Source organism: Thermobia domestica, chromosome 1, assembly GCF_964235325.1.
Source record: "Thermobia domestica chromosome 1, izTheDome1.hap1.1, whole genome shotgun sequence".
Taxonomy (NCBI): Eukaryota; Metazoa; Arthropoda; class Insecta; order Zygentoma; family Lepismatidae; genus Thermobia; species Thermobia domestica.
The window spans coordinates 278652019-278675466 of NC_137454.1; the positions used below are offsets into that span (position 1 = coordinate 278652019).

Consider the following 23448-nt stretch of genomic DNA (forward strand, 5'->3'; position numbering starts at 1 on the left):
ATCGGGACCAAGGTACAAATCTAATCATACGCGGTGATTGAAATCGGAGTTCTTGTGTCGTCAATATTGTTTCTGACCTTGTGTGTGGACTCTCAGATACTACTTGTTTGTAATATGATAAGTAATATAATCTTTGTTTAGTTATTAGTATACTGCTCATTAAAAGTTATTGCATGTAAAAGTTTCTTCGATTCTGAGTGGAGGCATTTTCCTGTAAATCAGTTATAGTAATTTAGAAGAAAAATACTGTACTTTCAGTGAAAGAAATGTGAACATTGAATGATTGAAAAGAATTGTATCATGGCAATACAAATGACAATGAATGTTTTCATACTATTTTGCAGGTAGTGAATTTACGTACACAAATCTCCAGAATGGAGCTGTTCAATATCGCCGCAGCTCTCAAACTTTGCAGAATGATTCCTTTGAAATATTTGCCACGAATGGCAAATTTGAAGCTGTTAGTAGAATTAAGCTTATTGCGGAAAACCTGTCACCTGAAGTTCTCAGTCTTCCTCCTAGTGACATGATGTCTCTACTAGTTGAAGAAGGTGTGTAAATATTTCATCTGTATTCAGTCATTTTTTAATAGATGTACTAATGTGGATTTATTTAGAACACCTCAAAGATGTATATAAGTAAGGTTACATATTTCTGCTGTTCCAAATCGGTTTACTTCGGTGGTCGGTTTACCTTCATTCTTTGCATCGGTAGATAATATGTAGTCACCTCAAGAGACATTATCATTTCATTCCCGTTGTATCTGTCAATATTGATGGTTAGGAAAGCAAACGTAACCTAGATCCAAAAATTACATGTAAGTATGCTGTAACATGAAATGTTCTACTAATATTCAAGCACAATATTAATTAATATACATATTTAGATGTTACATATTTAGATGTTACAGTAGAAGTACGTATGTAATGTCATTTTCTAGAAGACTGCAATGAGAATAGAGAGCACGGAAAAGAGGTCAGAAGATGGTTGCAACTGTGAACAGAAACAAAACTGGAGGAACACCAGAGGAAGAGCTTAATACTGTTGTCCAGGAGACGAGATGGACCAAGCTTGTGTTTGCATATGTCCCAGTAAAACTTTATAACGCTATCATTCTCACGAGAGACGAAACGAAACGAAATATCAATGTGTATACTATGTGTATACTTATTCTCATATACACTTCCATAATTCGTGAGAGACTTCTATTTCGGACGGATTCCTCTCAATCATATGTATTTTTCTCTTAAATAAATAAAGTTCAACTATGCTTCCAATAAACCCGCAACGGTAGGGCGTACCGGCACCTTTTTAATGAACGAAATATTTCCTCTTCTGTCTTAAAAAGTCATTGACGAGAAACTTCGAAAATACCAAATAGAAAATATATAATTTTATTGAAAATCAAGAGTTCTTATTGTTTTTTTTTCTTTCTTCCCTTCCATAGAAAGATTTGCGAATCTCTGTTACGTCTGGAAGTCAGTTAATTGTATTCAGGAACTAGAAATATTTGGGCTCTTCGGTTTCTCGCTTGCTGGCACGTCCAAGCCCCTTCTTTTCTCCATTCCATTTTCGCACGGTAATATAAACCATAAAGACGCTGAACCAACCATATTAAAAAAAAAAGACTAACCTTCCACAACGAAATAATCCGAACAAATTTGTCTGTCGCTGAATTTCGACTAAACTGAAGGCCAGTAAAAAAAATTCTGTTGTTACTCCACCACAGTACTGCCTCTGGAGAGGAGCCTTTTCTCAGTTCCTATTGTAATGTATCCAATTAATTGTTTTTATTTATTAATAGTAAGATATTAAGTGAAAATATCCCCTAGAATTTTTTGCAAAGTTTATCCATTAATTTAGTAGAGGTTTGTAGAACATCTTGATAGCATGATTAGTATCCTAAAGAACATTATGAGAACAACGTACTGTATCTGCGTTGTTATTGTATTTGTGGAACTCTTGATGCCTTTTGAAAATAAATAATAGCAGCTTACTTTCGCCTATTTACAAAAACAGAAAAAACAGCAAGAAATAAATCACTAAATCATTAAGATATATTGATTACCATTACGTTTTTTTTTTTTTTTTGTATTATAAATTAAGATGTAAGAAACGAAACGCAATGGACTCAAGCAAGCCTTCCCATCAGAGTGGGTGGTTTAGGCATAAGAAAGGCTTCAGACCTATGCCTTCCTGCCTTCATTTCCTCTTGCCACGGAGCGTTGCCACTCGTTTCCAAAATTATAAATTATCCAGTTGACGAAGTGGGAATAAGCCATTTGGCAGAGGCTTTGGAAATTTGGAAAGGCATTTACGGTGGAAAAACCCCAGTTTTAAAAGAGTCACAGAAACAATTGGATCAAATTATTCTAAACGAGGTAATCGAACACGAAATAGTCGCTGAAAACAACATTGAAAGTGCACACATCAAAGCTTTAAGAGAGAAGGAATCAGGAGCATGGCTACAGTCAACACCATCTGTAAACATAGGGGCATTCTTGAATGACAACTTTTTCAAAATCTGCATAGAATTGCGGTTAGGCTTGAATATTTGCCATGAATTTATTTGCACCTGCAACAACAAGATGGACAAGAAAGGTCTTCATGCCTTGAGTTGCAACAAAAGTGGAGGAAGATTTGCACGTCATAGCGAATTAAACAACATAATCGAAAGAACTCTTGCAAGCATCGACTTTCCGAGTATATTAGAACCTCCAGGAATGTTCAGGAACGATGGTAAACGGCCAGACGGAATAACATTAATTCCGTGGAAAAAGGGTCTAAGATTAGTCTGGGATGTCACATGTGTGGATACGTTTGCTCCATCTTATCTACAATCCACAAGTATAAAAGCAGGGAGTGCAGCGGAAGCGGCTTGTTTACGCACACACTCAAAATACTCTAAACTTAAAGAAGACCATCATTTTATAGCCTTTGCTACCGAAACAACAGGTGTTTTCAGCAAAGAAGCAATGGATTTTTTGAAAGAACTAGGAGCAAGTCTGACAGCAAAACATGAGATCCTAGAAGCTATCAATTTTTACTGCAATGTATAAGCATAACCATACAAAAAGGCAATGCTGTCAGTATTTTGAGTTCCTACCTTTCGGATTTAATTTCGGATTTAGTTTCTAGGAAAATTTTGATTAGTGTCGGACTGAAAACAACACCTACTCTAGAAAAAGACATTCAGACGGGAGATCAGAGTTATACGCATTTGTAAAGAAACTGCAACAGATTCAGATGTATGTCAATAAATGATTACTACTTACGGACTTATAAGTTTTCCATTCCAGTTCGTCGTAATTTGCACCAACACTCACACAAACACTTCACTATTAACACAGTTCACAGTTTGTAGAAGTTGTTCGGTGGCACTTATTTACTCCATAAAGAAGAATGGAAAGTAATCTAATTCATTGGACATCAAAATTGCTACAAGATCAGTCCTGAGCGGTGACCAATAAGGAGTCGGGGTCCCAGCATCATAGTTGGCTAGCAATCGTCTCTTCCCTTCTCTTCTGTGAGGGCGATGTTTTCGGCGACTTTCCTCTTTTTGGGAGGAAGTCGACGGTATATTCTAACAAGGGAACCTTCCGAAAATGATAGTTGCAGTGAAAGATGTGACCTGAGCCAATTGAAAGAGCTATAACAGAGATGAGCATTCCAAAAAAATTAGCTGCCCATAGCAATAGGTTCAAGAAACATAAGGGGTGGAAGTTCGGGAAACAGCAAGGTTGGACAAGGGGAAAAAGTGCATATTCCGCAAAAAAAAAAAAAAAAAAAAAAAAGGAGGGGCACGGCAAAATACAATGCTGACAAGTGATGTTTAGAAAGAGACTTGCCACAATAGGGAACAAATGAAGGCCACCAGTGGGTTAACACTGTTGCCAACTGCAATGAAAAGTACGTGTTTTGAAAAGAGCACTATATGAAATGAGTGTAATATTCAGTGTCAACCTGTCATGTAGAACATAAGATATGACGTGCATAAACAGTGGTACAATCTGACAAAAGAAAATAGAAAAAACAGAAGTACGAAAAATACGGAAAAGACGGAGTTGTCCATAATGCACCACATTTGATCACGAGCTGTGCATATCAGAATGAACAAAACAAGAGAGCACCAACTATGCAGGAAACCGACGTACCTAGAGTCGAAAAGAAAAACGAGTTCCAAAGTTGGCAACACTGGCCATGAAAATCCAGACAAGTTTAATATAGTTAGGCCACTTGCTTCACAAAAAGAAAATTCCGGCAACAGGCATCACTCGGAATGTATCAATGCTGTAGTGATTAAGCAATATCAAGTCGGGGAACATGAAATGGTTGGGTTGAGCCAACAACCGATAACAGAAGTAGTGAACATTATGTCATGGTTGGGTCGTATGTGGGAATATACAGGGTGTCCCACCAAACTTTGTGACCTGAAAGATTTGCGAAAGGAACAAAAATGTGACGGATCCAGTTATGCAGGAATGTACCAAAGTCAGTGGGTAATAAAAGTCTGTGAGAAGCAAGTGCCCCCATGATCCCCATCATAGGGTTACAGGAGCGAACTTCAAACTTTAAAATGACAACAGGGACCGAGTGGTACCTCTTTCGATAGATCGTGGAATGTCCATATCTTATGTTCTACATGACAGGTTGACACTGAATATTACACTCACTTCATATAGTGCTCTTTGCAAAACATGTACTTTTCATTGCAGTTGGCAACACTGTTAACCCACTGGTCGCCTTCATTTGTTCCCTATAGTGGCAAGTATCTTTCTATACATCACTTGTCATCGTTGTATTTTGTCGTGCCCCAATTTTTTGCGGAATTCGCACTCCCCCCCTTCCTTGTCCAACCTTGCTGTTTCCCGAACTTCCATACCTTATATTTCTTGAACCTATTGCTATGGGCAGCTATTTTTTTTTGGAATGCTCATCTCTGTTACAGCTCTTTCAATTGACATAGGTCACATCTTTCACTGCAACTATCATTTTCGGAAGGTTCCCTTGTAAGTACTCTGAGGATCCAAAGGTTTATAAAACATATTGTCTTTTTACATATTGGATACCTTTTTCCTCATATTAATTTGTTTTTTCGGTGATGAAGTAAAGCAAATAGGATGAGCTCGCACACAGAGATCTTGCGCGACAGAGTTTTAGAGGTAAAAAGATTAATGTTACAAATCGTTAGTCCTTTTTTGTAACTTTGTATGGTGTTCTTCGAGCGATGAAGCGTTCATACCTCAGCAGATCGATTTCCTGGCAGTGGGAAAGCTCTCCTCAATGTGTTTCTATCTTAGGTTTGCAGTTTCGTCGATTTCTTTTCAATCTTCTGCTCTGTCTGCATGTCTTTCCCGGCTAATGCTGAAGGCTGATTGAATGAAGTAAGAAAAATAATCTTTTCTATGCAATGAAAATTAATTTTCAATAGTTGCGTTTTTCTCCGACTATTTCCTTTTTAATCATTCTTATTTATTTTTGCTTTCTTTCTATAAATTACAAATTAGATGAGTTTTACGCTCCCCCCGCGAAGTTGCAATTTTCTCTTAATGCAAAATTGAAAACTTGAAACATACAAAAGTGTTTAAAAGCGAATAAATGAGTTCATTAAACATAATAAAATGGAATGAAATTTGAATGAAAAAATATTGAAACGTATACATATAAAAAAAAACAAACCCAGTATAAGGGCGGATTGAAATGGAAAGCCCTGTATATCATTCATTTCGTAAGTACGTTACTTGAATTCATGAATATTTATAACGTAAAAAAAGGAAAGTAACACCAAAAGTATAAATGGAAACATTGAATATAAAATCATATTTCAAATTAATCCAACATTAGTAAAATGCATAACAAGATTAATGTATGAATTTGTAAGTAATTACTCAAAATTGCAAAATACTTGTATCATGCTATAATCAAAAATATGAAAGTGAAAATTAGGTATGAAAGAACATAAAACATATTTCAAAAATACGATAATAAAAGTGAAGTAATATACCTGAAACAAAATTTTATTAGTACATACGTTGAGAATGATCAGCAACTACCAAGATGTATAGTAAACATTACCAACTAAAATAAATTGCAAAATGATTTGAGTATAATAAAGTTAAGCTAAGAAAACAGGTAAAGAAATTGATATCGTATTCGCTTCTAGAGTCCTGTGTGTTATCAACACACGCAAAATATGAATTCCTACACAAACTGAATGAGAAACAATCGTTTGCTGATTGCAAAATATCATTGTCAATGTGTGGATCACTGAAATGCATGTATCTATTAAGGATGTTCAATGTTTGTTGTCTGGAACAAATACCTATCTTAATAGTAAACATTTAAAGACACCAATCCTCATAAACGTATTACAGTTTCTTATGAACGTAAGAAGGAGAGGAGGAGGGTATAAACATAAACACAAACACAGGTGAACGGGAGAGAAAAGTGAAGCAGAAGCTAACATGTGTTTTCACTCCGTAACAAGGTCAACATATGACAAGATAATAATAGCTGAGCGCATGCGCTGTGAGCAGTGCTCGTCGCAGAGAAGCACGGAGTCGTGCGATGAGAATGCAACAGAAACAAGCAGGACTCAGGTCTGTGCATTGAACCATTACGTTGATATTCATACGGTTTTTTAGTTGCATGTATAAAGGAATATGTAGAGTTAATTTCAGTTTATGTTTGCACATTAACCTTTATTTACCCGCCGGCCAGCAGGCAGTACGCTTCTCCGTACCGCGGGAAATTTAAATGATTTTTAACAGTTTGTAGTGTATGAAAGAAAAGCTTCTAAAATAACTTCTATTGCGTACAGAGACATAAAGTAAAAAGCATTTTGTTGCCGAAGGTCCCTGCTATAATTTTGGGGGTCATTTCAGATACTTGGTACAAACCGAGCAGCGCCACGGGGTGCTAAATGTCAAAAAGTCTGTAAAAAATGCTAAATTCGGGGTGAAAACACCCCCAACCCCCTCCTTTTCAATTTTGTTTGTAAAGAATTTTATTGAAAATGTACATACATCCTTCCGAATGCGAAATCTTTTTGGTTGAGGTCTTATAATGAAATAGTACTATTACAAAAATTATTTTCTGACACCTTGCAAATTCCAAAAAAATGCGTAAAATTAATGTCGTTTCAGTGTATCAGAAAACATTTTTTTCTGACGTTACGAAATGCGAATAAGTTATGAAATCACTTTTATATTCTTAAGGAAAGTCCCTGGTATAATTTTTGGGTCTTTTGACATACTTGGTACAAACCGAGGGGGGCGCCACAAGGCGCCAAGAATAAAAAAATCTAGAAAAAATGCTAAATTTGGGGTGAAAACAGCCCCCAACCCCTTCTTTTCAATTTTGTTTGTAAAGAATTTTATTGAAAATGTACATACATCCTTCCGAATGGGAAATCTTTTTGGTTGAGGTCTTACAATGAAATTATTTTCTGACACCTTGCAAATTCCAAAAAAATGTGTAAAATTTATATCATTGCAGTGTATCAGAAAACACTTTTTTCTGACGTTACGAAATGCGACTAAGTTATGAAATCACTTTTATATTCTTAAGGAAAGTCCCTGGTATAATTTTTGGGTCTTTTGACATACTTGGTACAAACCGAGGGGGGCGCCACAAGGCGCCAAGAATAAAAAAATCTAGAAAAAATGCTAAATTTGGGGTGAAAACACCCCCCAACACCCTTCTTTTCAATTTTGTTTGTAAAGAATTTTATTGAAAATGTACATACATCCTTCCGAATGGGAAATCTTTTTGGTTGAGGTCTTACAATGAAATTATTTTCTGACACCTTGCAAATTCCAAAAAAATGTGTAAAATTTATGTCATTGCAGTGTATCAGAAAACATTTTTTTCTGACGTTACGAAATGCGACTAAGTTATGAAATCACTTTTATATTCTTAAGGAAAGTCCCTGGCTAAAATTTAGGGTCCTTTGACATACTTAGTACAAACTCAAGGGGCGCCAAATGGCGCCAAAGATCAAAAAATGTCTCGGGTTCGATCTCTGATTCGGCATTGTCAACAGCGTCCAAATCATCTACATCTTCTGTGACTCTGTCGTGCTACACTGCTTGCTTGTTGAATTGCTTCTTCGCAAAGCTTGCTGATGTCATCTTCTCAAAAGGTAAATGAACACTTTTCATTCCAGCTAACATCACAGAACGGAAAATGACTCACACAAGAAAACAAACAACCCAGTTTGGGCTCGTGGTTTTGAGGGGTGGAGGGTACGAGGGCAATTGTGTATATCGCCCACTTGTTAAAACAAAATGACGATAACACAATCAACTTCCTATTCGGGGTCATAAATTACCTTCTATCGTGACGTTTGTTTAGTCTACTCTAGCAGGAAAACATGATTCCCTGATTCCCTCTTCCCCGCTACCCTCTTGCAACCACCCCTAGGTGTGGTAAGAAAAAAAGAAGAGTGTTCTTTTCCTTCGTACAATAAGAACAGTCAGTATACACTGAACTACCATGATAATATTTCCTCCGAAACATTTATAAAATCTTGTGAAACGCAGATTTTTTTAAAATTTAAAAGCCATTCTTTTTAAAAATCACAAACCTAAATTCTTATCGCTATTAAAACTAGATAAAAGTAGGAATAGCACACTTATTTTTTAAAATGATGTGCCTTATTGTATGAGGAGATAGTCCATAGCGAAAGGAACCAAAAACGTTGGTTCTCAACCGGTGTGTCGCTGGTCAAAGTAGACCTTTCGCCTCTGTCAGTACAGTGACAGCGGGAAAGAACGGATTTACACTTTTGACAGTGTACTGTCAATGGTAAAATAAAGTTAATAGAAGTGAAGAGAAGAAGACGACGAATATCGATTAATTCTCCTGGTATAGGCTATATACAAAAGCATCAATGGAATTCATATGGCCTCTTTATTGCACTGTTGCAAGCAAGTGGGCGGTCATACATACGCCATTCGCAAGTCTAATACGATTTGCCTTGTACTACCTTTCTTCCTGTTTTTTCTGTTTTCTTCGTCTCGATAGACCTACGTAATAACGTCTAGTTATTTTGTTTCTTTCAAGGGGTGAATGTCTCCTTTTTTCTCCAACGGGGAAGGAAAAGTGAGTGGGAAAAGAAAATGAGAATGTGGGAGGAAAGAGATTTGGGAAGGTGTGGTTGATCAAACCACTCGATCAGGGTGGGGGAAAGGGTGGATTCCCCGCTTTCTCTTCCAGTACTCTTTTTCCACACCAGTTTCCGCTGAGTATTGCCTGAATACCCTTTTGCACTGGAGGGTGAAGAGGCGGGGTGCATAGCTACAAGGGGAAGGCTACACAACAGGAATGAGGCGAGGGTAAAACACAGGGAGGGGTTGATATCAAGTTTGCGGTTACCATGGGGTACACAGTTTGCCATTGACCCTGGACTCGCTGTAGTTTTAGAAGCCGAGCTCTGTCCACGGAGTCTGTGGACATCCCTCGTGCATCACTCGCAGGCTGAGCGTTTTGTGGTTTGCCAAGTGAGGTAGCAGGGGGGTTTGCAGGTAGTTTTTTCAATCGTTCTACTGCAATCTCCTCCTCGATTTGGATACCTGTACCATTGACATAACGAACGAGGTATTTGTTGTGGCAATGATATCTGCCAATAATGTGTCCACGGAATTTATAAGTATAGTCCAAAAATTGTGGCACATTAACTTTAGGCGTCACATCTAGTATGGCTACAGGATCACCAATGCCAGTCATGTGATCGGGGACTAGGGTGAAAAGTATATAGTCTTTTCTGGAATACATTCTGAAGTTTCTCTTGCGACTCGTCTCGAATTTGTTGTAATAACTTGAGACGCTTGGTATAGTCTTCGGGGTCGGTGCAAGTGTGGAATTTGACATCAAATGTTGTTCTGGGAAAAGAAGTCTATATGCGCTATCTCCAGTATTAGAATTAACAGACGTGTTAATAGGAAATGTGATAGCAGGTAATATCTCATCCCAATCATTGCGATCTATATTTATGTAATGTCTAATGGATGATTGTAAAATGTCACAATATTTCTCACATAAACCAATACTGTTATGGTTTTGTGTTGTATCATACTCTGTTTGGATAGAGTATTTTTTCAGCAAATTCCTTGAAAATTTTGGTTTAGTGACTAGGGAACTTATCAAGTTTTAACACGCGAGGATACCCGTATACTAGAGACACATGTGTTCTAAGCGCTTCTATGATTGTGTTTGCTTTCACATCTGGGATGGGGATAGTAATCAAATATCTGGTGGTCAGGTCAGAAGCAATTAAGATGTAGGTATTCCCGTGTTTTGTGATCGGTAATTTACCTATCTCATCCAAAATAAGCTTGGAGAATGGCTGTTCATTTGTTGCATAAGTTTGAGGATATAATTTTCTCTGATTGGAGTTTCGTTTGTGTAACAAACAAGATTCACAAAGTCGAACTTTTCCCCTTAGATATTCACGCATGTGCGGAAAAAAGATACGAGAGTGGGCTAACGCGTATGTTTTCTGTTGTCCACCCTGATTGCCAAGTTCAGAAAGCGTGTGTATGAGATTAAACGCTTCTTCTCTGAGGCTCTCCGGAATACATAACAGGTATCTTTCACAATTAGTGTAGGAGCAATTTTGTAAAGCTTGTCATCAAGAATTTTGAAGCTTCGCAACGCTCTTGCTTCGGTTGGATTACGAGGTGTTGATCGTCTTTCACCAATTTGTACATCGGACCAAAATATGAATCGTTTCTCTGCGCTGTTACGACATCTACAGGGTCCAAAAACTGAAAATCTGGGATGCCTTTTGTTTTCTTTGTTTTCAAAACAAAGCAATTTTCTTATGCAAGACGTTCAAATGTGACATCTTCGGCATCGCATGGGCGGATAGTGTAACGTGAGAGGGGGTCTGCGTAATTGTCCATACTTTTAATAAGTGTAACATCAAATTCAAATTCACTGATAGTCATGTACCAGCGTAAAAGTTACGAATTCAGTTCTTTTGCAGTTTGTAAGTTAAACTCTTATTGTTACAACAAAGAGTAAATTTCCTACCTAGCAAATAGATTTTAAATGCCATAAAGGTTGCAATAATGGATAAAAACTCCTTATGAAGAATAGACAACTTCAGTTCATTAGGTGTTAACAAACGTGAGAAGTAGGCTATTGGGTAAAATTCAGTGTCGGTCTCGCTTTCTTTCCGCTAGAGAATCAAGCCCAGACAGGTCTCACAGCTATCCGTATATACGCACAGAGGTTTATTTCTTTTATAGGGCTTTAGTACTTCGGAAGAGACCAATTTGTCTTTGATCGTTTCAAAGGCGGACTGCATTTCTGGGGACCACTGGAATTTAGCGCCTGTACGTAGGAGTGGACGGAAAGGGCTACATATTTGGCATAGTCCCGTATTCCTCTATGCATGTAATTGGCTAAACCTAACAATTGTCTAAGTTGGCGGGTGCTTTTAAGGGGTTGGTACGTTTTCACTGCATTTATCAATTTCTCACTAATTCTATGTCCTTCTTGAGAGATAGTATAGCCTAATATATCTAACTGATCGAAGAGGAATTTAGATTTAGCAACACTGCAACGAAGTCCACTAACGCGAAAACGTCTAAACAGTTTTTCTAATGTCACTAAAGCTTGTTATTCCGAACCGCTTGAATACACAATGTCATCGAAATAGTATTCGATGAACTGAGGTTCCAAATTCGAGAAAACGAAACTCATAAATTTATTACAGAATGCAGGAGATACGTTTAGACCTTGAGGAAGTTTAGAATATTCAAAAACTCCAAGGTTGGGAATAGCAAAGGCAGTATATTTTCTGCATGAAGGATGAAGGTCCAAATGGAAATGGTGACATCGAAACGTCAGAAATTTATGACCACTAAGTTTCTGAACAATGTTCTGGATAGGAGGAAGTTGCACGCTTTGGAAAACAATTGACTTGTTAATTTCCCTGAGGTCAATGATTTTTCGAATCACTCCTGAGAGTTTGCGAAGAAACGATAGGCGATCTGTATGCGCTAGTCGATCTTTCTATAATTTTGGCTTCCAACATTTTATTAATGTAGTCACGGACTTCATCTTGGAGGGCAATAGGAATTACATAACTCTTACCACGAAAAATCGAATGTTCTTTCATTTGAAATTTACACTGAAAATTTGGTACGGAACCAATAGTGGCAGTAATAGTATCTGCATATTGATACGATAATTTAAGTATCTTGTCTTTTGTATCAGAAGAAACGTTCGGTCCAAGTTGTAATTTAGATGAGTCAAAATTACGTTGACCTTCTAAAAGAGGCAAGTTGACATAGATGGGGTCAAATTACAAGTAACATTCCTTATCTTGAGGAGCAATTACCACCTCATCTGCAGTTCCAATAAATAACAAAGGCTGTAAAGTATACATTTCTGTCTGGGGTTGATGAGTTCGATGTAGTTGCATTCGTTATTCAATAATGCATGGGGTATGAGAATACCATGTTTCGCAAAAACTCGGGGGTCAGGTTCAGTGCAATGGTCAACGCCAGTGTCTCCGTTGAGAAGTCGGAGCTGAACTCCATACGAGATCGGGGTAACAACCTCATTCGTTGACCTAAGGTGAAATATGGTTTCGAAACATTTAAAAGGATGTTATACACAGATGCAGATAAACTAACGGGAGGTGTTGTGTTAAATGCCCCTGGCGGGGGTTTGCCATGACGTGTGAGCGTCAAGGTGTTCGATTCCATATTTACCTGTGCCATATGTGGTCGGAAAAAATCAACACCAAGGATCAGACGTACACTTAAGCGGTCGACGAGATGATAGCGATGGTGGAAGGTGTAATCATGAATTCTAAGGCGTAAAACAGCAACTTCATTAAGCTGTACTGGGGCCTGAGAGATACCTACTACAGTGGTGTCAATTAGATAACGCTTGGCTGACTTGGGGACAAGATGTTTATCAATGATGGAGATAGATGACATGAATGTCATTTCTACCAATTTGTAGTGGTATACGCATAATCTCATCATTTGCTATCAGTGGTATGTGAAGGGTTTGAGCACATGGTTTGCGTCTGAATCGACCACGTGGATTTCTATTTTCAGGACAAATGGTATTGGTTTGATTCCCTTGAGGTGCATGTGGTGTACGTTGTACACCTGTGGACCGTTGTTCGAAGGTGGAAGGGGGAGGAGAGCTCGGGGTAAGACTTTCCTCAACTGTCTTACCCGTAGCTAGTTTAAAGCCGGCGAGTAAGTCAAAGATGGGTGGGGGTAGAAGCCCTTAGCATTGGGATTCAATTGTCCACTACCACTTGGTTGTGTGGTGGTTTGCATCATCATAGGTTGGGGTGATGATCCCATACCCATAGATTGCGGATGATAGGGCATGTACGGATAGGTGTAATAACCTGGAGGGAAAGGGGTGATGTGATAAGAAGGATACTGGTTGTGTACTCTACCTTTACGAAATTTCCTAGGTTTACCTCTAAATTGACCTTTCTGTCCTGCATTTCTCACAGAAGGTGTAGTTTTATTGTAAGCCGTGGTTGAGGCTACTGACAGAGTTAAGCCTTCTAAGTCTTTCTGCAATTTATCAATTTTGGCCGTTAGGTCCTCCGTTTTTCCCTGATTGGAGGGTGGTGTTTGCTGTGAATCGTTCGAAGATAAAATACCATGGTTAGGCTTGCCTTTATATTTAAATGTATTTTTACTACGGGTGTTGTTTAGTGGAGGATTAGTTCTATTGGTGGGTGTGGGGTTCGTGTCTACAAAAGTGTCAATAGACTCTGTAAAAGAGTTTGTTTTTAAAGACGCAAGTTCTTTTTGATTGCCGCTTTGACTTTATCTTCTAATGGTTTGGCCTGTCTGCGTTCTAGACGATTTTTGTTTAGTTCAATTTGTGTTAGAACCTCCAAAAGCTCGTCTGGATCGTCAAAGGCATGAAAACCAATCCTGTCCAAATAGTAAGGCAAAAGGCACATTTAGTGAATGAACATTGTTCTTCATTAGACAAATTATCACATTTATCCAAAAGACTCATTTTCTCGTAAACATAGTTACGGACTGATTCGGTTTCACCTTGTACTCTGTCATGGAGTTGTTCAAAGATAGAAAGTTTGTCTTTAGCGCGTTTGAAAGCTTCTATGACAGCATTTTTGAATTCATTATAGCTAGCGTTTTCCAAGTTATTGCGCTTAATAAGAAATCGAAGTTGATGTCTACATTTACCTGTAAAACATGACACTACTACATGTCTCGCCTGGTTCTGGGTAATGTTTTTTAGTAAAATAACATCTTCCATTTCTTTAAAAAAAAATCCTGAATATCATCTTTATCCGCATCAAAAGTCGGATAGCGAAAAGCTGCATTGTGAACACAAACTACCGGTGGAGTATAAGTGGAGTTGGGTTTGGTGGGGTTTGTTGATTACTTGGGGGAACCACATTCTGGTTCAACACGTTCCCACTATTTACACCATTATTTTGGTCTGCCATATCGGATGACTATGGGGAAGAAAAAGGCTGCCTACAAATTGTTTTAGTGCGCAAACGAAGAGCAAATGCCTCTCTTAGCTCCTTGGGGTTTTTCTATAGGTGCTTACGATTTCTTATCGCTAGCAAGTGGATATCATCCAGTAAACCACCGAGGGATTGCTTCGAGTCTGCCGATATGCGGACAATGACCCATTAAGAGACTGGCATACGATGCTTATCTCTGTAGTCGTCCTACTAATAACAACAAGGAAGTAAGTAAGCCGATTACAGTGTGTGAGGCGAGTAGGTCAGTAAGATCTCTTCCTATAATCACAATGTGATTACAAAACATATGTACAATGAGCTAAACATTAAGCGACATGAAGATGTATAAAAAGCTGAGTGCACTACCAAAAGGAGTAAGGGTACCTTGGGATAACATCTTAGAACGGCAATAGAGTGTGTATTCGTGGAAACCATCACATATAATGATCCTAAAGGTCTCTGTTCGATTCCTTTCGAAAGAATCGGGTTGTAACATCAAGTGTGGAGGGCCACTGGTTCGAGTCGGTACGACGTTTTTGACATGACGTTATATGTGGGCCTGGGGAGGGGATTTCGGCACTACGTTGTGTGTCTGTAGCCACTAGTTCAATTCATAGCCTTAGAAGACCGGCGTTTCGTCACCACGTTGTGTGTGTTTAGGGCCACTAGGGTAAGAGCGGGTTTCGGCACTACGTTGTGTGACTGTGCTACTGAGGCTTACCCGGGCTCAGAGGCATAGCGCACACTAAACGCTCTTTTCCAGATGAAATTTCCATACCTACAAATCTAGAACGTATTCTCAAGTTTATTCTACTCGGGAGATTATTTGAGTAAATAAAAGGTACAGAAAATTCGTGGAGGAAAATATGAGCAAAAGGAAACATTCATTATTAAGCAGCAAAGGTAGTGTGTGAGGTTCAATGCGAGTACCTTTGTTTTTTAAAATGAATCTAATTTCGGATTTAGTTTCTAGGAAAATTTTGATTAATGTCGGACTGAAAACAACACCTAGCCTAGAAAAAGACATTCAGACGGGAGATCAGAGTTATACGCATTTGTAGAGAATCTGCAACAGAGTCAGATGTATGTCAATAAATGATTACTACTTACGGACTTATAAGTTTTCCATTCCAGTTCGTCGTAATTGGCACCAACACTCACACAAACACTTCACTATTAACACAGTTCACAGTCTGTAGAAGTTGTTCGGTGGCACTTATTTACTCCATAAAGAAGAATGGAAAGTCCTCTAATTCATTGGACATCAAAATTGCTACAAGATCAGTCCTGTGCGGTGACCAATAAGGAGTCGGGGTCCCAGCATCATAGTTGGCTAGCAATCGTCTCTTCCCTTCTCTTCTGTGAGGGCGATGTTTTCGGCGACTTCCCTCTTTTTGGGAGGAAGTCGAGGGTATCTTCTAAGTACTCTCAATTATCCAAAGTTTTATAAAACAGTCTTTTTACATATTGGATATCTTGTTCCTCATATTAATTTGTTTTTTCGGTGATGAAGTAAAGCAAATAGGATGAGCTCGCACACAGAGATTTTGCGCGACAGAGTTTTAGAGGTAAAAAGATTAATGTTACAAATCTTGTCCTTTTTGTAACTTCGTATGGCGTTCTTCGAGCGATGAAGCGTCCATACCTCAGCAGATCGATTTCCTGGCGGTGGGAAAGCTCTCCTCAATGTGTTTGCAGTTTCGTTGATTCTTTCAATCTTCTGCTCTGTCTGCATGTCTGTTTTCCGGCTAATGCTGAAGGCCGATTGAATGAAGTAAGAAAAATAATCTTTTCTATGCAATGAAAATTAATTTGAAATAGTTGCGTTTCTCTCCGACTATTTCCTTTTTACTCGTTCTTATTTATTTTTGCTTTCTTTCTATAAATTATAAATTACATGAGTTTTATGATAAACCATAATAAAGCATAATTTGGAAAAAATAAAGCATAATGTGGGTTGCTCTACTACTACTAATAATAATACCCTGAAAATTATGAACCTTTTAGGTCCAGCGTGCCGACATCACTATTTCAGAAATAAAACGCTGTATATATATGGTGTTGCAATATAACTCTTTAAATTCATCTAAAGTTTTTTTTCTGAAACTGAGACAAGGAAAAGAGTCCTCTTGGAATGTCGGTAATGAGATTACATTTGGACATGCAATGTGCCGAAACCGTGGGAAAATGACTTTCGGACGCCAATATTGTGAAAAGAGCAGCGATAAAAAAAAAAAAAAAACAGTATAATACATCATACTTCCTCTAGTAAAATATGCATGTAGTGGAACCCTATAATGTATGCTCAAGGGATTGCCCAAAGGAACGTAGGGATTCCCAGGTAGTCTCCCAATGAAAGCTATTTTTAAGTGATATAAATGGATAGGAAATGAAATCTTTAAGTTTTACGTCCCACGGCTATGCCGGTTACGGATGATGAGAGATGAGTGAAATGGTGGAATGAAGAAAGTGGGAGGAAACGGGATAACCCCTAGAAAACCCACTAGCACTGTGTTTGTCCACTACAAAGTCTACACGGCGCTAGCGGGGATCGAACCAGGGACCCCAAGCACCGCAGGTGAATGCTCTACCGCTGAGCCACCGCGCCCCATAGAAATGGATGGGTTTTCTACCTGTAACAACAATTTGTGTGTATTAAGTCGATATCTGAAACAAATACAAAATGGGAGACACTCGCATGCCCGTTGTGTGTGATTCCATAATCGCCAGGTACGGACGATGGCCAACAGTGACGTTCTGTGTTTTAAATGTAGTGAATTTGTAACCGAATGATCTAGGAAAACTTCTGCAGTGTCGGCAGAGCATGACACGTGCAACTGGGTGATTCACAAGTGTGGAAACACGGAGTGAAATCTGCCCAGAAATGTACTCTGCTAAACGTGAGTTTCAAGCGGTGAACTAACATCAAGAATGTGAATGGCATTACCAATTCGCCCCAGACAAATATCGGGATGTTAGATTAGCTGGAAACAGTGGGTACCTTTTCTACGTTGGGGAGGAAAATTAAATAGTTGATATAGCGGGTTGCTGTTGTGGTATAGGTCACAATCCTATCCAGGTTACTATCCTTGATATCGTACAATTATCTAGTTTAATTTGTTGTTCTGTTTTTCGTCCTGTCCTGTGTCTACTTGCTCAATCCTGTAAAACGATTTTTGTAGCGTGATGTTTCCAATGTTTCCAACGTGGTAGTGTTAGGATCGCGAAAATGACTAAGAAGTAGTAGTGGTTCGTAGTCTGTAGAAGCACCGGTTGCAATATCAAAGGTATGTAGATGCGCGCAAGTGTTTCCCTCCCCCAGCGTTCTTGAGTTTTATCCAAAAAATATTCAGGAAATATGAAGAGGGAAGTCTTTTAAAGCTATATTTGTATATTTATTGATTGAAGTGTATTCTCTAATATTGATTTAATATATAAGCTATTTTCTTTATTTGAAACAACCACTATAAATGTACGTTCATAAACTATTTATATACCCAGGTACAAAACTTCTACACTCGTGTTACTGAACAAGAGATAAATTGAATATATATATGTGCTGTAAGCCATGAATGATGGCGTTAACCCAAAAGAAGAAAAAAGCAAGGAAATTGCATATATTCAAGCAAGCAGTTAAACAAAAATTATTTAATTAAATAAGCTATGCATTATTTTAAAATAAAAGGTCTTTCTTTGTTCTTTTCGAACTTCAAATTTTTCTATGTCTTCATTGAAATCTGAAATGCTGCTCGCCAAGTTTCTTCTGAATAAAAAGCATCGCCACCGGAAATATTTTCCGCTTTATTTTCTTTAGGGTACAGAAATAGTCTCTCCGATAATACGCATTTTGTTAGCATTTCTTTGTATGAATATAAGGGACAAAAAGTCCATTTTCAGTAACCATGTATTTTTGTCTGCTGTTCTACTATAAAGAAGCATGAAATCTAAGATGTTTTCCTTCGAAAATAATAATTAAAAAAATAGTTTAACATTCCAACAAATGAGGCTAAAGAAGACAGATGATTATTGAAAGTGAATGATTTGACATTAATTTTTTATGCTTTCCGCCGGAAATCGAACACGGGATCATGTGCATGAAAGACACAGAGCTAGGAATTAGACCAGTGATAGGACTTTTTCTCCTTCGAGACATGATTTACTAAATATTAATATTTGGAATGATTTGTTAGTTTTCAATCGATGGGAATTAACCATGAATTCGAAATCACTGAATTTGATGCTAAAAATATCTTGAATATAGGAATTTCTCTATTGGGAATGATAGGTATATATCTCAAAGTAGAAAAAAAAAGAACGAACTGCGATTGCAAGGACTAGATATTTCTGCTATTATCAATGTTGATTTGATTTGATTTGGTTTACCATTCATTCTGTACATCATATTATATGTACATTTGACTATTGTGTCTTCTTTATTTCAGTTCTTAAGTGTAGCGATGTTTTAAATTGGAGAAATTTTGTGAAAACAAAATCAAGAAACCTCTTAAACACAAAAATAATATGTGTTCAAAATCAAGCAATCTCTTCTGTGCATAGTAAGATTATTATTCTTTCAGTGTCACAAATTATTTCCTATATTGTAAATTACTTGCGGCCCCTGGTTCGATCCCAGATCGTGTCTAGTGGGCTTCGTGTTGGACGAACACCGTATACCGTGTGTTTCCTCCCACTTTCTTCATTTTAACATTTCGTTCATTCCCATCATCTTCTTTAGTATATGGCCATTAAAAGTATTGATGAGAAATTAATTACAAATTACTTAACTGGGTGGAGTGGGAAGAAATATCATAAATACAGTATTAAGTCTTGTTGACTACATTTATACATACTTCCTGGTGTTCCATGTTGGAATCTCTTGATTTCATGGCTGGTAATATGACAATACCCCCCCCCCCAGAAAAAAGGAAAACATCTTGCTTGAAAGAGAACCGATAGGGACAGTTCTTGAGGCAGTAAACATTCTTAAAAACTGCACCGATACAAGCACAAAATTAAAATACAGAATTATTTTATATTTTGATAATTCCTCTGTTTTAATCATAATGAATACTTAGGACCACAACCACCCAACTTAGGAGGGCAAAACTCCCCCGATATTAAGAAAGAAAGAAACAATACTACCACTAGACGCGTATTTGTTCTTTGCGAGTTTGTTCTGTGAATAACTTCTATCTTCCAAGCGTCTGTATGTTACCCTATCAATTGAGTCAAGCGCTGCCAAGCGGAGGAATTCGTAACTATTACAGAAGCTGACGACACACCAGTTGCGCAACGAGCTGCAACTGCAAACAGGCACCTCATGTTAAGTGATAGGCGCTCGCCGCTGTATGTTCAACGTTAATGCTTCCAGTGGCAACTCTCGCTGCCACTGGAAACGTAAATCTCTCTCTTTATTTCAGTTTTTTTTTAAATTCAATTTTTTAGAAATGCATCAATACTGTCTTGCGCCCAAGAGCAAAGGTTTATTTTTTACTGATACACTACTTTAATACCTAAAAATAGAATATCTAATACCTAATACCTTTTTAATACCTAATATCCTTAGTATTAAAAAAATATCCGGTTGCACAACCATGCAACATATAGTACCAGCCGCCACTGCTAAGAAGTAATGTGAACAAACTAAACGAAAAACCAGACATGGTGTGTTCCTTTCGTTCCATTTCATATGTCTTGCTTGTAATCAAATAGTCCCGGGTTCGATTCCCCGTAGATGCACAAGCGCTTCGAATTCCACGTGAAACTGAAGGACTTCATTTGCATTGCATGGAAGGCAATGGCAAACTATCGTACTATGCAGGTACTATGCAGGAACCTCTGAATCAAAGACCTACTTTCGTGTGGAACACCATATCAGCACCATCATTATCGGTTGTGATTGCCGAGGGAAGTCATCCCACATGCAAATGAAGGGAGAAAAGCCATCTGTTCTGCTGGGCCTATACGATTCAGTGGCAGCGTGGCGTGAAATTGCCACATATTACGTAACGCGGCAAAGAAGGAGAGAGGGTTCGGCTTTGCGTTACGAAGTATGACACGACGGACGAGAGGGTTAACGTCTTCGTTACGTAACGTCTTATTTCTGTAATCTTTATTTTTATTCTCAGGTTTATATGCAATCTTATAAACAAATAATTTTATTCAGTTCTTTTCATTTTTATAAATAAACTAGCGTTTGGCTAGCTGGGGCGGGCCCCCCAGAACCCCATGTATGCTCGGCCTACGGCCTGGCATTTCTTATATATCGGCCTTTGCATCAACAGTGAATTTCGTAAACTTGCTTTTCATATTTCCTGAATCTGCCCATCGGGTGGCTTCGCTCTCACACACTATCTTTGCTCGGCCTACGGCCTCGCATCTCTTCAACCCACAGTTCTATAATTTCTTTTTCTATTTCAACTGTTTAAAAGATAAGATTTTATATCCCAAAGAAATGCCCATTTCAATAGCATGGCAATTCCTTCACTCCCCCTTTAAACCCCTAAAAAATTAAAACTATTTACTTTTGGCAATTTTTATGTTGATTAGTCCTGAAAGGCTACAATCATGCCAAATTTCATCATTCTAATCCCACCGGAAGTGCCTAAACATTTTGGAGTGTAGAAGACGTCCTATATAAATAACATGGGAAAGATGTTTCAGTTCCTCATAAAAGCACTCTACGGTTGGAAATTTCTATTTCTGATGATTAACGTAGGTGACGCTAACGGAAACATACAAGCATATCAAATTTCGTTTTTATTCCAATTCTAAGTACCTAAAGCATGAGATTACAGGTCCAAAAAAAGGCCCATTTAAATAACACGGGGAAATTCTTCATCCCCTTTTTAGATCCCCTGAAAATTGAAAATATTAACTATTGGCAATTTTCCTGTAGGTTTGTCTCAAAAAGCTAAAATCGTGTCAAATTTAATCATTCTAGCTCTACAAGAAGTGCTTAATAATTTGGTGGTGTAAAAGGTGTCCCATGTAAATAACATGGGTAAGATTTTTCAGTACCCTATAAACAAAATCACTCTAAAGTTGGAATTTTTTATTATTTACTGATTTACTTAGGTAGGGCTAACGAAACGTGCAAGCACACTGAATTTCATCTTTTTATTCCAAATACCCAGAACATGAGATTACAGGTCCAAAAAAGACCCATTTAAATAATATGGGAAAATTCTTCATCCCCTCTTTAGACCCCCTAAAAATTAAAAATATTCACTTTTGGCAATTTTCCTGCCAGTTAGTTCCGGAAAGCTACAATCGTGCCAAATTTAATAATTGTGGCCCTACAGGAAGTGCTCAATAATTTATGTCAGCTCATGTAGTTTTATATATAGTTAGGATATTTATACTGGTTTGGAAAACTGAGAACATACAGCCTGTATAATTTAAATCATACAGAATGTATTTGAAGACGCTACTAGAAACCAGCATAACTGATGACGAACCCTGGGTATATTACAATACAGTAAAGTTCAGTTTTGTGGCTATTGCTGCAATGCATTTACGGTACACGCTTTTCTGGAGTTAGTTGTTAGCGATCGTAAATACCGCTTGAAAATGCCCTCGCGTTCCCACTCGCATCGTTATTTCTGAGAATAGGTTTAAAGCTTTTGATTGAACCATTGCCCACTCTATTCCAAGGGGTTTCGCATTGGAAACACAAGAAACTCTTTTTCGTGAAATAATATTTTCCGCAACAGAACGATCCAAGAAAAATAATATATATTAGAAACCGAATTCATCGGATATTCATCTCATACGAATTTTTTATCTTTCGATTTGTATTTTGCAAGAGAAATCGAGTTTATTCGCATTCTGGCACTGATTTAGGACAAGAAGAATTAGAAAAGGGGTAAACCGAAGTCCAAAGATGGCCGAAAGCTTGTTCTCAAACGAGATGTCCGTGCTCCTTCACGTGTGCAGCCACGTCGAATGTGTGATCTACGGGAAAGGAACTTCTTTGTATCGTCGTCACTGGGAAACTTTAAGTACAGGAAGCATCCTGAATTCCAGAAAAAAGAGGCCAATGTCAATTCTCTAGATCGTGTTTCAGCTGTATCTTCCTGCAGCACTTCCTCCTTGCCAATCATCTGTGACCTATGAGGTTAGGTGCAATCTCCTTGAGAAAACAACAGTATGGAATTTCGAAGAATTAAGACTGGTTAATTAAATAAGTTTATGGAGTTAAAATATTATTACGGTACTACCATTTTCTAATACTTTGATTACAAATACATTCAAGATAGAAACATTTTGTAATGAAAAGTTCTACCATTAAAAATTATTTTTTTTATTGTGATAACCTCCAAAATAAGCAAAATTGGTGTAAAAAAATCAAAAAGCATTACGTAACGAAGGGGAAGAGATTCAGCCTTGCATTACGAAGATGACAAGAAAGAGGTAGGCGGTAAAACTGATCAAAACAGCGTTACGTAATAAATGAGCAAACCCTAATGCCTATTACGTGTGCTACCTCTCTGCAACATGTTTTTGAATGACTCAAGTGGCTTCATTAGTTTTCGAGATACGTATCTTCGAAGCAATATGTACAAAATAAAGTGGTCTTTTCATAGGTATCTCGATCGATATATATAGGGAGAGAGAAAGAGAGAAAACCGGTTGTTAAAAGATTATAATAGCACCACTGGAAAAGGATATTATGCAATCAGTGTAGACTGAGGAGGCTTGCAGCTAAGTGATACAGAAAGCCCCACTAGAGGCGCAGAAAGCGTATGTCATCTGTAATGTATTAGCGTTCGTGGAGACATCTAGATAAGTTGATCTTCCTGTAAGTTCGTCGGTGTGCTATTCTGAGTTTATTCTGGCGTGTGTGTGTCGTTGAATTGGACCAAAGTGTATCCTTGTGGGTTTGCACGAACTTAGTGGACAACTGTGTAACATTACGTGGGTACTAAGCAAAGTGTGGTCCATTTATA

General features: G+C 37.9%; 1 protein-coding gene across 6 annotated transcripts in view; it reads left to right on the top strand.

Moving 5' to 3' along the window:
* The window catches only part of LOC145661112 (extracellular matrix organizing protein FRAS1-like), a 3375101-nt gene that overhangs the window by 1055453 nt on the left and 2296200 nt on the right, over positions 1–23448 (top strand). For all 6 annotated transcript variants that reach the window (XM_081726561.1, XM_081726566.1, XM_081726573.1 and 3 more), the window contains one exon: positions 345–551. In XM_081726561.1, coding sequence (XP_081582687.1) covers positions 345–551 — 207 coding nt within the window. The remainder of the gene's footprint in view (positions 1–344; positions 552–23448) is intronic.